At 38.5% G+C, this 21,063-nt stretch overlaps 1 protein-coding gene across 1 annotated transcript in view; it reads right to left on the reverse strand.

The window, feature by feature from the left end:
* kiaa1549lb (KIAA1549-like b) overlaps window positions 1-21,063 on the reverse strand; it is a 51,008-nt gene that overhangs the window by 24,063 nt on the left and 5,882 nt on the right. The window contains exon 2 of the mRNA XM_087792920.1: window positions 2,404-2,760. Coding sequence (XP_087649046.1) covers window positions 2,404-2,760 — 357 coding nt within the window. The remainder of the gene's footprint in view (window positions 1-2,403; window positions 2,761-21,063) is intronic.

The following is a 21,063-nucleotide window of genomic DNA, read 5'->3' on the forward strand; positions in this document are numbered from 1 at the left end:
TGATGGCATTGTTTCTGTAGAAGACATCTCAGCCTAATTAAACTATGTGTAAGTTGTATTAATAGCATTTGCAGAGGTAAGGTTAGCAATTAACACTTGGCTATCTCCTCAAAAATGGATCTGGTTTGATAAGAATTGACTGTGATAAAGTTGTTGACAAACTTGTGTGTTCTGAAACATTGGAAACATTGAACCAATGACGTTGACGACAACAAGATTCTAGGAACATTCAAGTCAATTGGTGACAACAGCACCTGTTTCGTTGAGAGTTCATCTTCTAAATCCTATTCTGAATGCATTACCCTGTGGTTCTGATATTATTCTAGATTCTGCTGTCCTTTGAAAATATGAATTTACAGTGACGATTGAATCTGTAATAAATTAAATTAAACTCCTTCAAGAAACATCTTAAGACATTTTTATTCGTGCAGACTTTTCCTTGTTTTTCTGGTTTTCTGGGTGTTATCTTGACCTTTTAAGTATATATTTTATTGAGTTTTGTTTTGATTGTTTAAGCGCTTTGTGACCCTGGTCTGGAAAAGCACTCTATAAATATAAATTACTTACTTACTTACACACTGTATAATTAAATTTAGCCATATTGGGCTGCTGTCGGTCTTCACACTTTAGATCTTTCTACGTTGGTCCATCTGCATGTGAATTGGAATTTGCTCTATCAAAGCCTACAGACATTTTGGGTAATGCAAAGACACTGCTTTGAAAAGAGCCAGGCTTGCTAGCTTTCCACTTTGTATATGGTCCCATTAGTTCCGTGCCAAAGCCGTAAATAGCACTTAATCTCTCAGCGCCTTTTTGCTCAGCTGCAGTAGAGGAAATAGTGGTGGGCATTATTGCACGCCTGTCTGACTAAAAATAAGATTTATCACTGCGTACACTGGTGATCTGCGCAGGAGAGCAGGGAAAATAGTGCATCTTCTGCGTGATTAATGTCAGAAATTAATACGATAGATTGGAGCCGTCCACATGTGTTGTGCCATTTTTATGAGACTGACCTTTAAATACAAGCACAGCATTAAAACCAACAGCAAGAATCTCTACTCTTGATATATTTTGTGGCAAGAAAGGCAGATCCATAGGAAACCTGTTTTGGGAGTTCCAGTTACCTGGTCAAATATGAAGGAGACAAAGCTACTAGATACATGTTTTACTCATTTTCTGCCAAGTCATTCAAATTATTTAGTGACAGTACTGTTGATTGATCTGGGAAATTAACTTTGTAGAAAAATTGAGTTGAAATTGATGGGAAATCATGTTGTTAAGGGTTAAATGGCGATGTTGTGGCTCCATGGGAATAACTATCTTCAGGAGGAGAAAAGCTTCTTGAGCTTTCGGAGCTTACAACTAAGTCTTTAAATGGAGGTGTGTTCAAGTCAATTTTCTTCTGTTTGTCTTTGGTTCTGCTCTCAGTTGTTTACTTATTGACTGTGACGTGAGTTGAACCCATGGTTTGGGTAGACATGGTTGGTCCATCTCTGGTGATAAAGTAGAGCATCGAATTGGTGGGGAACCCCGGGCTGTGATCTGACAGGAAGGGGAAGATATTGGGGTGAGCTTCAAAGCAAATATATTTGATCTCTGCGTCTGCATCTCCTCTAGCTGTAATTCATATTGACCCTAAGTGCTAAGATGCCTCTGTGACCTGAGGCTTTAGGTAAACCTTGAACACCATTCCAGACTTGATATTTGTTTCAAAAGAGATGAATGACCTACTCTGTGGGGAAGCTGTGAACATTGTGGGTTCAGTGAAGCTTACAACATGTGAGTAGAAGGAGGGTTTAATAGTATTTTTGTAAAATGATGTTCGGCTGCTTTCCCCTGTTTTGTGTAATTCGATCAAGCATCTGCTCTCGTCCAGAAACTGTAGAACTTTTAGGGTAGGCTGACTTGAGATTTCCCAGGTTTCTAAGCTGTGTTGGAACAGCTTGACATTTTTGATTAAATTGGAATGAGTCTCCTGAACCATGAGTGAGTGGCTCCAAGTGAATACGTCAAGAGGACAAAATCCTATCTCGTGTTTTGCCGTTTGCTGATAAGAAAGCCAGATAAATTGGTATCATCACCTTGGTAGTTGTCCGTTCTCTAAGTTAGCTGTTGATTTAAGAAACGCAAGTGTTTTCCCCAAGAGTTGGAGTCTCAATTAAACCCAGATATGGTGCAGTCGGTTTTGTGCTTCTTTCTGTTCGGTTTTCAGTGTTGGACTTCATCTTTCCATCATGAAAAGTCACTTTTTGGTTTCACAGAGAAGAGGATGATGGTGTTGATGAAATGGTATTGAAGAAAATAATGAAACCTTAATGTTTTCAACCCTTGTAAACTCAAGTAATAAAAAGGTGAAATCCATAGCTGATGTGGTGTGATGTCGAGGATTGATTGACATCTGACCTTCTCTGCCTTCAAGGCCCCTAGTGGCTCCCAACAATATAGGCCCCTCTGACTCCTGTCTGTAGCTGTGCGAAGGCCATTGTGTGGTAAGAGTGTCACCTCTGGTGATAGTGGATGAGGTTTTGTTGTCAGCAGGATTCAAAGGTGCACTGATGGTTCCTGCGAGGACCGTTAGGACAGACGAAAAGGCAGGCCGGCCGGACAATCCTTCCCCCTCTCGTCCTGAGTCACCATCTGAGCGAGCGACTGAAAAAGGCACCACGTCTGATGATGAGTGGGCGTATGACGGATAAGAAGTCGTGACCATGGGCTCACTTGGTAGATATGAGGACCCAGAAGCATCATAGGAGATTTTCTCTGTCAAAATAAAAGAGAGGAAGACAATTGAAAAAATGAAATTCATTTGTCACTACTGCTTGATGGCACCAAACTTAAGTACTACCAAAACCTCATGACCTTCTGCCCAATATATTGAAAATCACAAATGTTAAAGTACCAGAGTCTGTACAATCAAACTCTTAAACAATGAAAATCAAGTGAAATAGTTTTGGTCCATTTTCTTTGGGACCAAATCTGTGATACTCAGTTGATCATTAGGATGCAGGGCGGATGAGCCAGCAAGGAGTTCTGCTCTTCGTATTCAACACCCATCACCATCACATCCATATAGGACTCCTTATTCATAAAGCTTAGCAGTCATGTCACATCTCTTGCTCCCGCTGCATGTTTCTCCTTGAAGTGGCTCCTCGTAGCAGTTGTGTTGAACTTATTCTGTGTTATAAAGTCATGCACCTGGATCAGAGAGAAATATTCCAACATGCTCGTTGTAACATGACAACAAAGACTACCCTAAAACATCAAAAGATTGACATTTTTCAATTCTCTCCTTTGCTTCATCACACGCCACACACTGCAAAAACTGAACTGATGGGAAAGTTATTAAATTGTCTTAGTCAATGTGTATCTAATTTATCATTAATTCATAGTGAGGCAATGTTTACCTTACATAAGTCATACACATACTTGGATATAATCCTGAAAAACATTAAAACATTAAAACATTCAAGGTATTTAGACTAAAGCTAATCCAACATCAGCACTATAATGTGAAGCTCTACATTTGCCACCATGTGGTTTATCTAAAGGATTTAGAAGTGATAGTTGAAAATAAAAGGTTTACATATCTATTCATTTCATATTCATCAAACAAAAGAGAAAGACAAAAAAGGTATGACTTAAAACTGGCAAAGCCATGCAGATCATGTGGTTTAAGATTTGAGTCAACGTTTAAATTTATAGGTTCATTCCTTCATTATGCTTTGAGGGTTCGAATACGGCACCTGGATACGGTAAGGATCTGCTTTAGTATGTTCTTCTTTACAAATAAATATTACTTACTTACTTACGTATGTACTTACTGACTTACTATGAGGAAAGAACCTCCCCTAACCCTTCAGATTCTTGTTATCTATAAACCAAAATATATAATTAATTTTAGAGTTGCATCACGTGAAACATGTTTGAATGATCAAAAAAATATCATTTTTATCAGATGAAGCGGCTTCGTTGAAAAACATTTGTGGATGACTGATCTGAATACGCTCAAAATATGTAATGCACCAAAATACAAATGGGAAGAGTCTAGCTGGAATGAAGAATGACAGTATCTGACGTGCTTTATCTGCCTCCATCCATGATTCACCATCTTCTCTAACACAAGTGAGCAGAGGTGAGAACATTGATGGTTTGTGTTGAAGGACAGAGTGTGCAGCTAAAAGACAAATGGTTTCTTTAGAAAAGGGATATTGACATTTCTTTGGCAAGAGGAGTATAATTAGCAGAAGAAGAATATTGATGTATTGGATCTTAAGTCGTTTTGGAAGGAAATTGCGATGAAAGATGTGCAGAGGAAGAAGATAGAAGTGTGCGGTCCAGTTAAAGGAGGTAATTTATTTCCTTGATTGTGTGCACGCCTTTTATTTGGATATCCCGTTATCACGTGTCTCAGGTAATGCTTGTGGTCATTCAAAATACTAGTTATAAAAAACAAACCATCAGCAAGATGTGAGCCTGAGAATTAGAGTTTACGTGATGGCATTTCATTTGGCTTACATCTTATACATGCATGAAAAATAACTAAATTACTCCATAAACTATTGTTGAGTCTCAACATGAAAAGTCTTTTGCAGTCACAAGAATTTGTCAAGCATTCTTTATTAAAGCGCTACAAATTTGAGGAAAGAAACATAATTATCACCAAAAGTTAAAACCACAAAAGTTATTTTGTCTTGTTCCTGGCTCTTTTTTCAAATGTAGCATTAGTCCCTCAAAAACGTGGTTAATGGTCTTATAAATATTGGCCCCAAACTCTGTAAATGTAACGTGTCTGAAGTTTTGGTTGGTTTTACTGTCAAATGAAAAGGAAGGTAATTTTGTGCAGTATACAATGTTTGTCCAGCAACCTGGAACATAGACACAAAAAACAACCCACGGTAGAGTTATACTGTTTTACAATAGTCAGTAGACCCCCTTCATAAAAGTTGGAGGGAAGAGCTTGATAAAGTATCACAGGTAAGTTCAGATGGGAGACAAAGACTCGTCCATGGCATTTTGACATTAAAACTGATTTAATTTTGATGTAGTCATTTGAGAATAATTATTTTCTATGGGACATAAATACAATTGTGATGGATTTAGGAAAATCATAACCGATAAATGATCCTCTTAAATATTTGTTGAAATTGTTTGTACACATCAGAAGAGTTCAAGTCTACCTTGACCTTTCTTGATCATCCTCATCTTCATGTCTTAAGTCATCACCTACCAAGGAGTCCTTCATTTCTCCTCTAAATTTCCTTCTCTGTTTTGGTTTCAAGGGTTATGGTCGGTTGTCTCTGGAATAATGGGGCGCAGGAAAAAAGACCTCATTCTCAAACATTTATCCACACAGAAGCCAGCTCTATCTTTGCACAACTAGGACACGAACACCCTGCTAAGACTCCTGCTGCTCCTCTCACATTTCACCCTTTTTTTATTCCTCTCAGCCATTTCTGTGTCTTTGTAGTAACAAATTCAGTAAACAGAAGAATGAAATTCAGTTGTGCTGGTGGAGACGCTGTTAGCGGAGGGACAAGTCTGATGAGTAAAAATTGTAGAAATGTTTTTGAATATTGGTCGAATATTGTTTAGACGTAAACAATTGCTCAAGGCTGATGTTCTTTAATATTCAACATGAACATGAAAGAAAGCTGACGAACCTGTCTAGTGCTTTAGGGCTCAAGGTAGCCTCTGGGATCAGGAGTGACGGTCTGGTGTTGTTACGGTCTGAAAAGTATTTTGAAAATTGGTTTTATATCCTGGAGACATGTACTCAGTACTGTTCTCTAAAAGTTTCAGTTATTTTTTCTTCTGTAAAATATTGGCTTTATCTTTGTAACAACCATTTCCTCTTTCAAGGATTTTGGTTTAATTAGTAATTTTGGACTTGAGCCTTTGTTTGTGTGTATGACAACCCCCTTAACCTTTGTGGAAGGTTTTAAATATTTCGCTCATCAGTTCTCGAAACAAGAATGACTGGGTCAGATCTAGGTTTCATTTGCTAAAGGTATTGATCTAAATCTTGATCTTTAATGTTAAAGATCTTGGTCAAAGTGTTTTGACTTACCCTAAACTGTTTGGTCTTGACATGATGTTGACTTTTTTTAAGTAGTGCATCCAACCCAAATTACTTTTAGTCCAACTCAAAATTTCAATCATTGCTCCTGGAAGACTGAAACCAACAAGAGGTTTTAGTTACTTCAATGTCTCGACCAGGAACAGTGCTGATGTCTGTCAGGCTAAAATAAATAATGCCTCTCTTCCATGTAGGGGCAGCTGATGATAACAACGATGTGCAAATGGGACACAGACGCACAGCAGGATGAGACACGGCCGTTTGGATAGCAGCTCAGCAAACACTAACCCCTGCAACCACGCTGAGATGTGAACACACTGTTAAGAGACGTTCACTCTCTCATGAACTAAGAGTTTCACAGCCAGTAGTAGTAGAGTCCAGTCTTATTTCAACTTCAAACTAACTCCAGATTTCACTTCAAGTCACTTTCCTAACATGAACTGTTTTTATTTGTAAATATTCTTGAGTAATTAACACAGCTAGGGTTGCCCATACTCCATTTAACCAAAATTAGATACAATAGAGAGAAATTATATGAATTAACTGAAGCAATTATTTTAATAAAGCTTGAATGCTATAATTAATAATTGTCTTTTTTGAAGTTCATAATAAAATTGTTTAACACGTGATCATTAAACATAAAAATGTAACAATTTGATATATTGTTTGCTTATTTAAAACACAATAAATAATAAACATAACTTTTACTTAAACGACATACTTGAGGACATGCAAAGGTTTTTGGTTAATAAATGCTCAGTCCCAGACTAATTGTTTTTCCCTCTTTTTATTGGATCTATGTATTTTTTTTTAAACAGCTGATACTCTACACACTTTACATCAATATTTCACAGTCGACTTGGTCTATTGATTCTTGCAGATCTGACCTGACTCCAGGGTGATAAATAAAAAAGAGGGCGCATTCACACTTCTACCTCATCATATTGTGTCCAACTATCGGAATCAAAATCCTTTTTATTGCCATTGTCAGTGAAGGGTTCCACCAACTATGAATTTTAAATGGTACAGTTTTGCAAACATGAAGTGTTGAAGTGTTCAAAAACTAAAATACAAGCAAGTTTTTGTTTAATTCTGAATAAAAAGGCCTTATTTTACTGAATAATGAGAGTCCAGAAAGTTATCTAAATTACTTTAATATAGTAATAGGAAAATCTACCTCTTGAATGGTGAGTGCTTAAAAGGGCTTAAAAAAGTGTAAACAGGAAGTTTTTACCTGAACCAAGACGACAGTACTTATATTTAAGTTTTTCCTGTATATTCAGATGGTAGAGTGGTTGACTGCAGTCCAAGAGGTTGCAGGTTCAATCCCAGCTCCAGACAAGATTGTGTCCCTGATTTGACTTTACCCTGATTGCTCCTGATGGCACCATGTGTTGCAGCCTACTCCCATCAGTATGGGGGAATGCATGACTGTCAAAGCGCTTTGTGACCCTGGTCTAGAAAAGTGCTATATAAATAGACAGTATTATTATATTTCAAGAAGGGTAAATACTTTTGAAAGTGGCTATGTTAAAATGGAGGTGAAAAAATAAAGCTAAATCAATTTATTGTGGTTGAATTTATATTATTTTCCTCACACAGAACATTTTTTAAATATTTTTTCATGAGTAGGTGTAGTTGTTTGTCTTTTTATGCCCTGCAACTGGCGTCGTTTCTAGCCCAAAGTAGCTGGTATAGGCTCCAGCAACCCTAGTGTGGGAATCAGCGGTAGAACATGAATGGAAGTGAACATGCTGCTCTCCCTCTGTCAGCAAACGTTGTGTCCAGATCTGGTATCAAGTGTCCATCAGATCAAGAGGCTGTTATTCAGGGGTCATATTGGGAAGGTGACTTCCTCAAATGTAACATGAGAGCTGTACTTTCTGATGGTTTCGGCTCTGTTGGTGAAAACAGACAGGCAGCAGCCAGATTCAGTTTTTCAACATCATCATCAAGTTTAGTTGGAATGAAACTTTGTCCTTAACCGTTGGGTTGTCTCTAGGTCAAGGTGACCCGGAAAAAAAAATACATATGCAGTGGCAGAGGTCGTTTACCATGACCCAGGGACAACACAAGGGATACCAAAAACACTTTTATTTTTGGGCACCGGGTCACCTTGACCCAGTAAACTTACAAGGGTTAAAATGTTTAAACAAATAAAGTTTTGATCATGAAATGTGCAACAATAGTAAACCTATTTACTACACTATTACTTACTAAACTACTAATGCTAACCCTTGTCCTTGTTTGGCCACTAATGCTAGCAGCTGACGTCTGATTAAAGTGTGTAGCCCCGCCCACCAACCTTAAACCACGCCCACAAAAAGTTATTATTAGTTACTATAATTATAAGTTGATTTGTTAGTGTATGTTATGAATTATTTTCTGACTCCTAACGCCTTTATTGTGTGTAAACGGCAGATTCGAATTTCTAGAAAAGCGCTCTACAAATATTACTTACTTACAGTTGTGGAAGAAAGAGCAGTGAGTTAATCACTTTTTGGTGTGATATAAAGCAGCTCACAGAAAACACTGACACACAGAGACGGTCTCTGTCGTGGGTTAATTTAGAGACAAGTTGTTTTAAGATGCTTCATTGAAAGTTTTGAATTGTTATTATAAGTTTCAACAGCATGAAAATATAATATAATATAGATAACGGCAGGTCAGAGATGATTTATTGAAAATGCTGAGGGCGTTGGTTTCACTATGTAAGGAATTAACAGCAACATCATTATGTCTTCAGCTGAATATTGGGAGAAACTATCATATTTTCCTTTAAGCATCAGACTTGTGCGGTTATTTGAGCTCATTTCATTAAAAAATTATGCGTTTTTCATTAGACATTAATGGTACATGAAAGTGTGAGAGCATTTCCGGGTGGTGGAAGCTTTGACGCATGGAGCGATCAGACGAAGCCTCGCTTAGTCTCATACAGCTCAGCGGGATCCAGCAGGCGAAGAGCAGTCCCATTAGGAACGGCCAAAATAAGTCATTTTCAGTTCACCGTCGTGCCTTAAGACAACTGGCTGCCGAGGTGCAAGTTAAAGAGCAGATGAAAATTTTAAATACACGGTAGACACGTCATTCATTCATCACAACAACATGATGGAATAACCATGATGATGTCAAGGTTTTCAATGATCACTTTGATTGAAGCATCAGGGTAGAAACACAGTCATGGTGTGTGTTTTAACCAAGGAGCAAGCAACCGTAATAACAGCAGCTCCAGACGTCTCTGGGGAGCAGGCACATCAGAGAAGAACATGACAAGACAGAGACTCGCAAGGATTATTGCAGCCCCTTGACACTGCAGTGATGACTGCTGAGGGTCCTGAGGGTCAAGGGAGGCCACCAGATATTGCTGTGATGGAATCACGTGCTGGTTGAACTTGACCCTGAATGTATCCTCTGCACTCACAAATTTCTCGTCTCATTGGATGGTGTTCAGGGGAACACAACAACACACACAGAACACATGGTTTTTCTCCACGGGCACTCAACATTTTGGAACCATTTCAGATACGAATAGGTATGAAGACACTATAGTTGTCATAAAAAGATCCAGTTTTATTGCACATCCTTGGTCATGTAAAGTATCACATGGAGAGACTATCATGACAAGGTTTAGAAGGCAGGGAGACTTCAGTCTCAGGGCACATACACACAGAAAACAACAAACACAGTCAAGTCAGATAAGCAAGAATCCATCCTATGTTTTTCACTAATATAAGAGATTTGCTCTTTTTATTCGCGACATGTCCCGAACGAATCATGAGGCTGACAGCTCTGTGCACCCTTTATTAGGTGAAGACACCTTTTTTTTATCTGTTCTCCTGCCCCCCCTCCATTATTGCCAGACACAGCATGTTTTGTTGTGTCAGTTACAGTTTTGTATCTTGCCAAGAGCAATGTTTTAAATCATAGTGAGAGGGTTCTACTTTTAAATAACTCCTTTAAATGTGGAAAATAAATAACTTTAAAATTGTACATAGTGCTGCTTTAATACATTTTATTTTGGTTGCCTTGCCTGAGATGATTTGCTTTGCAGTTGAACTTGAATGTAATTGTTGTATGTGGTTATCGTATTCAAAATTAACATTTTTTAACATTCTTTCTTCTCCACTTTTTTAGTGATTCCTGAAATGTTTTTATCACAATATTCCAACAAAGCAATAGCTGTCAAAGCTATTTTGCAAAAGGTCAAATAAATGTTTGTGTGTATAAAATTATAATGTTGGTGAAAGATAGTGACTTGGCCGTGGTCTGCGCTTTCGATTTGCTTTACTAGAGTGTAAATTTGTGGTCAATCTCATTTTCATGTTGCTCACAGTCTCTCTCTATCCCTCACTTCAGACACGATCTCTCGAGGAAGAATCTGTTGAGCCTGAAAAAGATATTTCCAACCCAGAATCGACTGAAAGAGCTGCTCCCAGACAGCTGACATCATGTGAATTATTGCCCTCACACTTGCATGCACTATCACAAATTTAAACCCAAATAATATTTGGTGGAGGAAAAGAGAAATTTCACCAAAAATTGAAATTAAGACTAATTTTCTACTCACCCTTATGTCGACTAAGATCTTAAAGAATGTAAGGTAAGAGGTAGAAAGGTATATTCATATGATAGTCATCAACAGGGAACTTTTCTTTGTCCTCCTGGTACAAAAAGGACACACTTCAAAAAATCCAAATGCCACACTGCATGTCTTTAATGTCCCTCTTGTAGTTGAAATAGAATTTGAGGTGAATTATCACTTTAAGACTGACTAAGCCTTAAATGCAACGGTTTTTTTAGGGAATCGTCTGGATGAATTTGGAGGAGAGATCACTTGTCTCTTGCTCTTCACAGACTAATTGGGCCCTCAGAGACACTTCAGAAGAAGTCAGCCCTTATTCCACCAAGTGACAGAGTGAAGAATGAACCTCCTGACTCACAAGACCCAAAGAGTTACTCAACACAAATTAAGCTTCTAGTCCTCAAAACACTTTAATTCAATTATGCTCAGTATTCATTTGTTCATCGAACCACATCTAATGCCTGACTTGAAAAATATTAATCTGCAACAAGAAAATGAAGAATGTCACAGGTTGTAGGTTCAAATGCAGGTCAGGCTGAGTCTGATGTGCTCATGAAAAGTGGAATTTTTTAATTGCCGTTGGATTATGAACTAATTATTAACCTTTTGATAATTTCTAATCACGAGTTAACATAACAAGTCACTGCCCCTCAGCTCAACCTATCTTAAGGACCTCTGCTCCTCAAGTCTCCTTTTTTTAATCTCCAACACTCTTCGTCCATCACTGACTGACTCTTCCCCTGAACCAGATAGATTGACATCGATGAAATGACATTGCAGGCCTCTACCAAGGAGCTCATTTAGGTAGGTCGCTTGGTAGGTAGAACTTTATTGAAAATATTTTTTTTCCGATTAGCCACAGCAATACAGCAATTATTCATAAAAATAAATAAAAATAAAATAAGAACAAGAACACAGAGAAATAAAGAGAAAGAACAAGATGATACAATCTAAGTCTAAATATTAACCACAGCATAACTCAAAACACAGGATTTAAAAATTGCGTTGACTGACCCGGAACTTAAATTTGTATCTCTTGAATAAACTCGTTGTATCCAGAGTATTCTGTTATCCAAGACTTACCTAGCAAACTTCAAATCCTCAAAATCCAGGTCAAACTATAGAAAACCACCAAAATACGATCACTTCTAAGTAAGCCAACCGATCCTGAAAACTAATAAGATTAACAGCATGTCAGAAAATGACCTAACTATCTAACCACAGCTGATGTTTCTCAGACAAATAAAAGATAAAACAGCTTACTGCTGTCTCTCCCATCTGGAAAGGACACTAGAACACAGACAGACAGATGGTCACAGCAGTCTTTGGATCATTCCTGCCCCGTGTTATGACAGGTGTGATGGGCGGAGTCAAGTGAAAGCAGAGCAGACACTGTTGAAGGCAGACATCGGACTGGCAGCGAGGTCGGTGGAAACCAAACAAACAAGCTGTGTGACACGAGTTACCAGAATTCCTGATGTGAATCTGAATAAGTCGGACTAATTTACACAAAAATATCAGTTTCAAAAATCAGTTTCTAACAAAACAAATTAGTTTTTTTTAACCAGCCGCAGTTTTATCCTCCTGAGATAGTCATCTGCATGTTGTATGATTACTTCAGATCCAACATCAGCTGCAGCAGGAATGGGATTGGCTGTAATGGCCGATCATAAAGGCAGAAGCAACAGAAGGAGAAAAAAAGAGGACAATGAGGGATAACAAGGTGGCAAGATCCTGTTAAGCTCCCGGTATCCCCTCTGACATCCACACTGCAGGCAAGCACAAGAAATGTGTGTAATACTTCCTAATTCTCAGTAATCCATGGTCACCACAAGCTACTAATGAAAACAGTTTTTAAATACATTTTTAGACTTTAAATCAATTAAAATACATTAGAAAGGTAACATTTTTTCACAGCATTCTGGCTTTATTTTCCCTGCAGAAATATATATTGACTCCATCAAAGAGACCATATCAACGTTCAGCCTTAAATCAACTTGAGAAAACAAATATTGACAGACAGAGAGACAGACAGACAGACAGACAGACAGACAGACAGAGTTATCTGTGGCCGGGTCGCGGGGGCAGCAGCTTCAACAGGGAGCGCCAAACGCCGTTCTCCCTAGCAACATCCGCCAGCTCTGACTGAGGTTTCCCGAGACGCTCCCATGCCAGTGAAGAGATATAATCTCTCCACCTGGTCCTGGGTCAACCCCTTGGTATCCTCCCAGCTGGACGCTCCTGAAACACCTCCAAAGGGAGATGCCCAGGGGGCTTCCTGATGAGAAGCCCAAACCACCTCATTTGACTCCTTTCCACGAGGAGAAGCAGCGGCTCTACTTCAAGTCTCTCCTGAGTGACAGAACTTCTCATCCTATCTCTAAGGGAGACAACCGCCACCCGTCGAAGGAAACTCATTTAAGCTCTTGTATCCGAGATCTCGCTCTCTCTGTCATGACCCAAAGCTCATGGCCGTAGGTGAGGGTGGGGACAAAGATTGATCGGTAAATAGAGAGCTTTGTCTTTTCGGCTTAGCTCTCTCTTATGCACAACAGTGCGGTAGAGCTAATGCAATACCGCCCCTGTTGCACCAATTTGCTGACCAATCTCCAATTCCCGAACACGAGAACAAGACCCCAAGATACTTAAACTTCTCCACTTGAGGCAAGGGCTCAATCCCAACCTGGAGAGAACAATCCATCTTTCTCCTGCTGAGAACCATGTCCTCAGATTTAGAGGTGCTGATCCTCATCCCAGCCGCTTCACATTCCGATGCAAGCCGATCCAGCGAGAGCTGAAGGTCGCAGCATGATGAAGCCATGAGAACCAAATCATCCGCAAAAAGCAGCCATCGGATCTTCAGGCCACCAAACCGCAAACCTTCCCCACCAGAGCTGCGCCTCGAATCCTGTCCATGAAAACCAGATACAGGATTGGAGACAAAGCACATCCCTGACGGAGACCAACTCTCACCGGGAATACATCTGATCTGTATCCAAGGATCCGCACATAACTCCGGCTGCAGGAATACAGTGACTGGAGGGCCCTCAGTAGAGAGCCTCTCACCTCATACTCCCGAAGCCCCTCCCACAACTTCGCCTTGGGCACTCGGTCGTAAACTTTCTCCAAGTCCACAAAGCACATGTAGACAGGCAAGTCCCAGTGAAGAGTTGGTCCATACTTCCACGGCCAGGACGGATCCTGCATTGTTCCTCGTGGATCTGAGGTTCAACCATTGATCGGATCCTCCTTTCCAGGACCTAAGAGTAGACCTTACCAGGAAGGCTGAGTTGTGTGATGGCTCTGTAGTTGGCATACAACCTCTGGTCCACCTTTTTAAATAGGGGGACCACCACCCCCGGTCTGCCACTCGCCAGGTACTGACCAAGACACCCACGCAATGTTGAAGAGACGAGTCAGCCAAGACAACCCTTGAACACTCAGAGCATTCAGTATTTCTGGGCGAATCTCATCGATTCCTGCAGCTTTGCCACTGTGGAGCTTTGTGACCACTTCAGCACTAGAGATCAATGAAGTCCTCCCATCAGCCGCCAGGTCTGTCTCCACTAGAGAGGGTGGCACATCCGGCCTGAGGAGTTCCTCAAAGTACTCTTTCCAACGGCCAACAACATCCTTATTTTTAGTCAGCAAAATTCCGTCCTTACTGTAAACAGCTTGGACACTCTGCTGCTTCGCCCTTCTGAGGTGTTTGACCGTTTCCCAGAAGCGCTTTGGTGGAAGGTCTTCCTCCATGGATTCTCCAAACTCTTCCCATACCCGCTGTTTAGCCTTTGCAACAGCCAAAGCAGCAGTCCTTCGAGCCAGACGGTACTTTGCAACTGCTTCAAGAGTCCGTCAAGACACTAGGTCTCGATAAGACTCCTTCTTCAGTGAGACAGCTTCCATGACATCTGGTGTACACCAAGATGTCCTTGGGTTGCCGTCCCTTGAGGCACCAATGACCTTGAGACCACAGCTTGCAACTGAAGCTTCAGCCATGGAGGCTTTGAACCCCCGACCACTCATGTTCGGTGTACCCAACCTCCACAGGGATGTCGCCAAAAGCTTCTCGGAAGTGTGAGCTGAAAACTCCTCTGACAGCTTCGTCCTCCAGACCTTCCCAGTTCACCCGAACTACACGTTTGGGTTTACCTGGTCAGTCCAGAGGCTTCCACTGCCATCGGAGCCAGCTGACAACCAGATGGTGATCAGGTGACAGTTCTGCTCCTCTCTTCAACCGGGTGTCCAGAACATACCGCCTCAAGTCAGATCATACGATTACAAAATCATTTACCTGCGGCTTAGGGAGCTATGGTACCAAGTACACTTATGAGCCACCCCATGTTCGAATTTGGTGTTTGCGATGGACAAGCCATGACAAGCACAGAAGTCCAACAACAAACAACCGTTTGGATTAAGATCAGGCAAAATGTTCTTCCCAATCACGCCTCTCCAAGTCTCTCCATCATTGCCCATGTGTGCATGAAGTCTCCAAGAAAGACGATGGAGTCCCCAGGTGGGGCCGTGTACAGGACCCGTCCAAGGACCCCAAAGAAGGCCGGATACTCAAAACTACTGTTTGGTGCATATGCACAAACAACCGTCAGAGTTATACCTCTGTTCAAGCGGAGGCTTGTGAGTATCCCCACACCCGCCTGAAACCTCACACCATGAGCAACACCGGAGAAGGACAGAGTCCAACCCCTATCCAAGAGCTGGGTTCCAGAGCCGAAGCTATGCGTGGAGGTGAGCCCCACCAGATCCAACTGGTAACGCTCCATCTCTCGCACCAGGCGCTCGCTGTCGGGCCCATCACCCAGGCCAGGCTCTTGGTGTGGGCCCCGTTGTCCCTCCGGGCAGGGTAAACTTTGTTCATGTTCATGGAGTCGATTTTGGACCATTCTTAGTCTGACCTATCATCAGGGACTCGTTTGCCATGGGTACCCCTACTAGGAGCCTGGAAATTATTTTAAAATGATTTCTGCAAATACGCAACAATATTCAAAATTATTAGTTTGATGTTTATCAGCATTTTCAAAAGAAAAAGAAAGTAAGAAAAAGAATAAAGTTAAAATCTAAACATTGTTTCCGTATAACCTGAAAAATACATAGACAGTCTGTGAAGTTGACAAATTGGTGAAAGAAAATACAAAGAGTGACAATGAGGAACAACGTGAAGATTATTATGTGAAAAAGTCCAGAACTAAATAATAATTACACACTTAGAACACAGAGGTCTGGATGACTTTTATTATTATATTATATTATATTATTATATCATTATCTATTATCATAGTTTTAAACACAATTTTAATACTTGAAACACTCAATAATAACATCAGTATTGACAGATACTGTGTCATACAGAATTTATTGAATAATGATGAGATATTTCTTGGATCATCATTTGATCTGTGATCAACACGATTTAAAAGTAAGTTAGTAAAGCTTTTAACTGTGTTATGACTAAAATAAACTTGTAAAATGTATTTTTGTGACATAATTGATCGTCCTGAAGCTTGTGAAAGTTAAATTCCGCTCGCTGATGTCACCTACATTGAACTCTGCGCTGTCAGCCTTTATTCAACCAGTATAAAACACAACTTACTATTTATTGGATTGAGGCAGATTCAATGTTGAATCAACATTAATACTAACAAGAACGTTTGTTAATGTTGACTTTCACGCAGTCGACAGGGCGTTTCTCTTGTCTCTTCAGAAAAGAAAAGTTAACTGCTTCATTTTGTTTCGTCTTCCTTTTTTCTTTGATCTGTTTTCTCAAAGTTTCCAAGCAACCTCTGTATGTTTTTGAACTGTGTGAGCAAACCAGAGTGCCCAGAGGAAACCCACACTACAAGGGGAGAATATACAAACGCCACATGGAATTTCACACGTAATTAATGTATTAATCTAATTAAATAAATATATATCTGTTCTTAATGTTAAAAAGCAGGTCTATATAAAGTGTACACATGAAAAAATGTATTGTTTTCATCCCAAAAAATAAACACAAGAAGACAACACACCCACACAAATATTGGAAAGAAAAAAGACAGATGAGGACTTCTAAAATCTAATTTAAAAACAAAGAAACAAGTAAAAGAAAAAGAAAAAATTAATTAAAATAGGTGAGAGGAAAAATATGAACTTTTTTTCAACATTATTTTTAAAAATAATATTATTTTTTACTCAATGGATGAAATTAGAATCCGGTTATAATATTAATATCAACATGAAAGGACACTTAATATATTAGGAAAATGAATATGAATATAAAACATCCTCAGGTTCTAAGTCACCTTGTGTGTCATAGTTTCTTGGATAGATCTATTTTGTGACTTGCTTAAAAAAGAAGCAGAAACGTGTATTGATTACAATTTGTAAAGCTCTTCTTTCTTCACCTCAACCGAACGTGAATTTGTCAACTTAATGAGTTTCACTGCTGCTGTTAACGACACTTTCGAGCAGCTGCATCTCCTGAGGGATGAAATCATTAAAGAGATGCATGTCCCCCATAATGTTTCATAATCTAATCCAGTCGACCTTCATTAACCGTGTGATGCCCAGTGACACCATCACGGAACAAAAGCCTTACTCAAGAACAAAGTCATTCAACCACCATACATCTTGAATATAATTCAAAACACACACATATGGAAGCGAAATATTTCAGGACCCCTAAAAACAGATCTGAATATTTGGGGAGGCGACAGAAGCTCTGCATATTTGTTTGTACTTGAGTGTATGTAAAGTGCTGCAGAAGCAGCGAGGAAACAGTCATACTGAGCCGATAATGAAATCAGCCCCCGATTTTAAGACTGAACAATAGCATAAATCAAACAAGAATAGTCACGTAAAAGAAAATCTTCTGTTGGCTTGTTTTGTTTGTCCTGTGTTATTCCTCCTGATGGAAATAAATTGTGGCCGCAACATCACACCTGAGCATCCCCTGCAGAGGACTTTAATCTGGTGTGTACATTAATGAATTTGGCAGCAACGAATACTTCAATGGTTCAATTTTAAATTCTTCAATAAAACTTTTCATTAGTGAATAATTAGATTGTCTAAAGCTGCGTTGTGGTCAGCTCGAAAATTCAGAGAAAAGGGAAAAAATAAATTACTCTCACCGTTACTCAATTTTGTATGTGAATGCTTTATTCCCTAAACAGAGTAAAAATTTGTTTATTGAAGAAATGTTTCAAAAGAACGTAGAGGAGCTAACAATCTTCCTTATGTTGCTCGGTTGAAGACCAGCTGGAGAAATGAGTGTTAACATTTAAACTACACTGTCTTCAAGCCTTGTGTCACATGTTTAAGGTAAACTGTTTGTTCTATAATGTCCATCCATGACAGACAAAATTATCTGTCTCTGTGCTAATCAGAGCTACAAGTGTCAACCTGGCAACATATGGAGGATTTAAGGTGAAAACCAGATGGCAAGATAAAAATAAATCAACTCAATTGTTGAATCAACAAACAAACAAGGTGTTCTCTATGTTCTCTCTGACACTTCTGTCCCTCGTGTTGCTCTTGCTGTGGTTGCTGGTGGAGAAGCTAGGGTCCTTGGACTCATGATTAAGAAATGCAAAGTTGCTTTTGATTTGACGAAAAAGAACACAAATCTAGCCTGTTAGAGACATGATATCTTCCTGAGTCTAAGTTGTAACAGTAAACGGTTAATCCCAGAATACCATATCCTGATTGCTCCACTCAGAGCTATGATTAAGGCAGCATGCATAAGACACTAAACAAAAACTTGTGTGATCAACCGATGCAGAATTCTATCTTAACAAATTAAAACTGACTCTGTCTAGGTCTACTGACTTGTCACCTCTATACTCAACCATTCCATCTTGATGTGAGTGAAATTTACGATATTGTTGTACTGTAAGAGGGAATGTCAAAGAAAAAAAATGATTAAGAGATCATTTAAAAGAAACACTGAGGCAAATAAAATTTAAAAAAAGGTTGAAGAGCCTTTAAGTCTCACCGCCTGAACCTAAGAAGCCACAACTGCAGCATCTATGAAATAATAAAACTAAATATGACATTGTTATCTCTAGTTAAATAAACCAAACATCTATAGACCGAGAGTAAATCTCCTTGAATGTGAATGTGAATATTAAATAAATAAAATATTTAAAAATAAGCAAAAGAGTAAACTGGTGAAATAGTTAAGATGTTGAAATTACCAAACACAAGAAATAATTATTTGAGATAAATCCAACTTCCCCCAAACTAATAAGACTTTACTTGATGCTAAAAGAAGGAACATATTGGTAATTTATATTTAAAAGGACAATCAAATTGGCTGGAAATTGTCTAAAAATCGGGGGAGTTCCAAATAATGGAAAACATCTTGTTATGATTCCAACATATTTTCAGAATTAATCATTTTAAGAAGACTTTTTTTTTTTTTTTATTAAAATAGAATACTTTTACAAAACAATACAATACACAATACGAAAAGCGAAACTTGGGATGAAAAATTAAATGAATAAATGAAAAAGTTAAATAAGAAATGAAAATATGTCTCTCGAGCTGCTTCTAACATTCTAAGGCAATTATAAACATTTTATGAAATAAATATAAAGCAGGTAAAAGAATTGACTCCGAAAAATGTAAGACCTAAAAAAGATTTTTTTTTTTTAAATGATGCCTTCAACAAAGAAAATAGTGAATAATATATTTAGGAACTACAGATTCATATCAGTCTTTAAATTACCTGTTAAAGATACATCTACTACAAATCCAAGTTGATAAAAAATAAGAACTAGAGCAAGAGATTGATGGAAAATAAACAAGTTGAGTTCTAAATTGACAATATATGGACTTGCAAGTGTCATTTATTGAAGGAATTTAATTATATAAGCATAGGAAAATACTAGTCTTCATCCACATGACACAATGATTTGATTGAAGTCTTAAAACAAAGTAAACCTAAAAAATAAACACCAATTTGAAATACTAGAGTTTAATAGTAATCAGTGAAAGTGTCACAGATTGCTCTGTTTTAAAAGCAGTATTGTTCACGATCACTTAATGCGTCGATTACCTTGAATGTCCGGATCGAAGATGAGCCAAGCGACGCGTCTGCCTTGGTAGGTCGCGCGTGATTAGCTTAGCCTTCATTCATTCCTCCGTCAACTAATCAGTGCCTTTTAATTCCAAACTTCTCACTATATAAACATCTCTGCGATCCGTCTGTATATTGTAAAATGCCTCTCTTTATAGATCTGTTAGGAGTTGTGACATGAATCAATGAATTATTGATGAATAATTGATATCATATTTATATTGATGTATATTGTTGTAAATTATTAGAAAAGAAAAGATGAATAAGGATTAGAATTGAATGGATAATACAACCTGTGTTATTAACAAATAATAGTATGCACACTGAACTATAAGACTAAAATATAAGATTAATGAAAATAAGATTGAGACAATACTTAAGCCTGGAACCTGTCTTTTGTACAGGCCTTGATGGCGAGCTATTTGGACCTCCCTGCTGTGATCGGGCTGGTGAAAGGCTCCTGTATGCTCCTTGAACTATTATTTATTTCCCTCCATTTCCAGGAATGAACTGAATAACTATTATTATTTTGTCGTTATACCTGGTCATCTTTATTTTTGGGTATTATTGGTAAATGTTGTTGTGAATGTCTGTCTATTGCACTTAAATATATTTGTGGTACACCCAAAACTTTAAAGTGAAAAACTTTCTTTATTCTCCACTCCTAGAGCTGAACTTTAATGAAGAGCCGACATCAATGGTCGAAAACTATCGGGGCTGCTTCTTCCTTTTTAATTCGCTAAAGAGGTTTTTCAAAAAAGTGGATACTAGCTCTATATCAGTATATATTTTAACAAAATCTTTACTTCAATATAGACTTATTCGATTTTAGTGTAAACGTGTTTGTTTTGAATATTTGCCATTCAATTAATTCAGTTCTAATACTTCATTTGCAATGATCTTTATTATTTTTTATTTAAGAGAAATGCTCACAATTTATAACCATATTCATTAAATGAATTTGTGTTTGCTCTATTGCTTTCTCACCAATGTTATCTTTGTGTGGCACTATACGAATGCCAGTTTAGCTCGTGATCAGTTTCGCAATTATTTTGTAATCAGACTTGTCTTTGTTTTATTGCATCATTATTTCATGATGCAATCAGGGGGAATGTAAGGGTATGACAACTTTACTGTAATCGATGATATAGATTTAAGACACATTTCAAATAATCACTTGATTAAATGATAATCTTTCATATTTAATTCATATTAAATAATCATTGCTCTCTTGAAATTCATATGCTCAGCTATTCTTCAGGTCAGGTCTCACTGAGAAAGACAAAACAATCTCTCAATGGTGCCAGCTTGACTCTGGTCAAGAACATA

The sequence above is a fragment of the Callionymus lyra genome, chromosome 6 (genome assembly GCF_982586985.1).
Source record: "Callionymus lyra chromosome 6, fCalLyr1.hap1.1, whole genome shotgun sequence".
Lineage (NCBI taxonomy): Eukaryota > Metazoa > Chordata > Actinopteri > Syngnathiformes > Callionymidae > Callionymus > Callionymus lyra.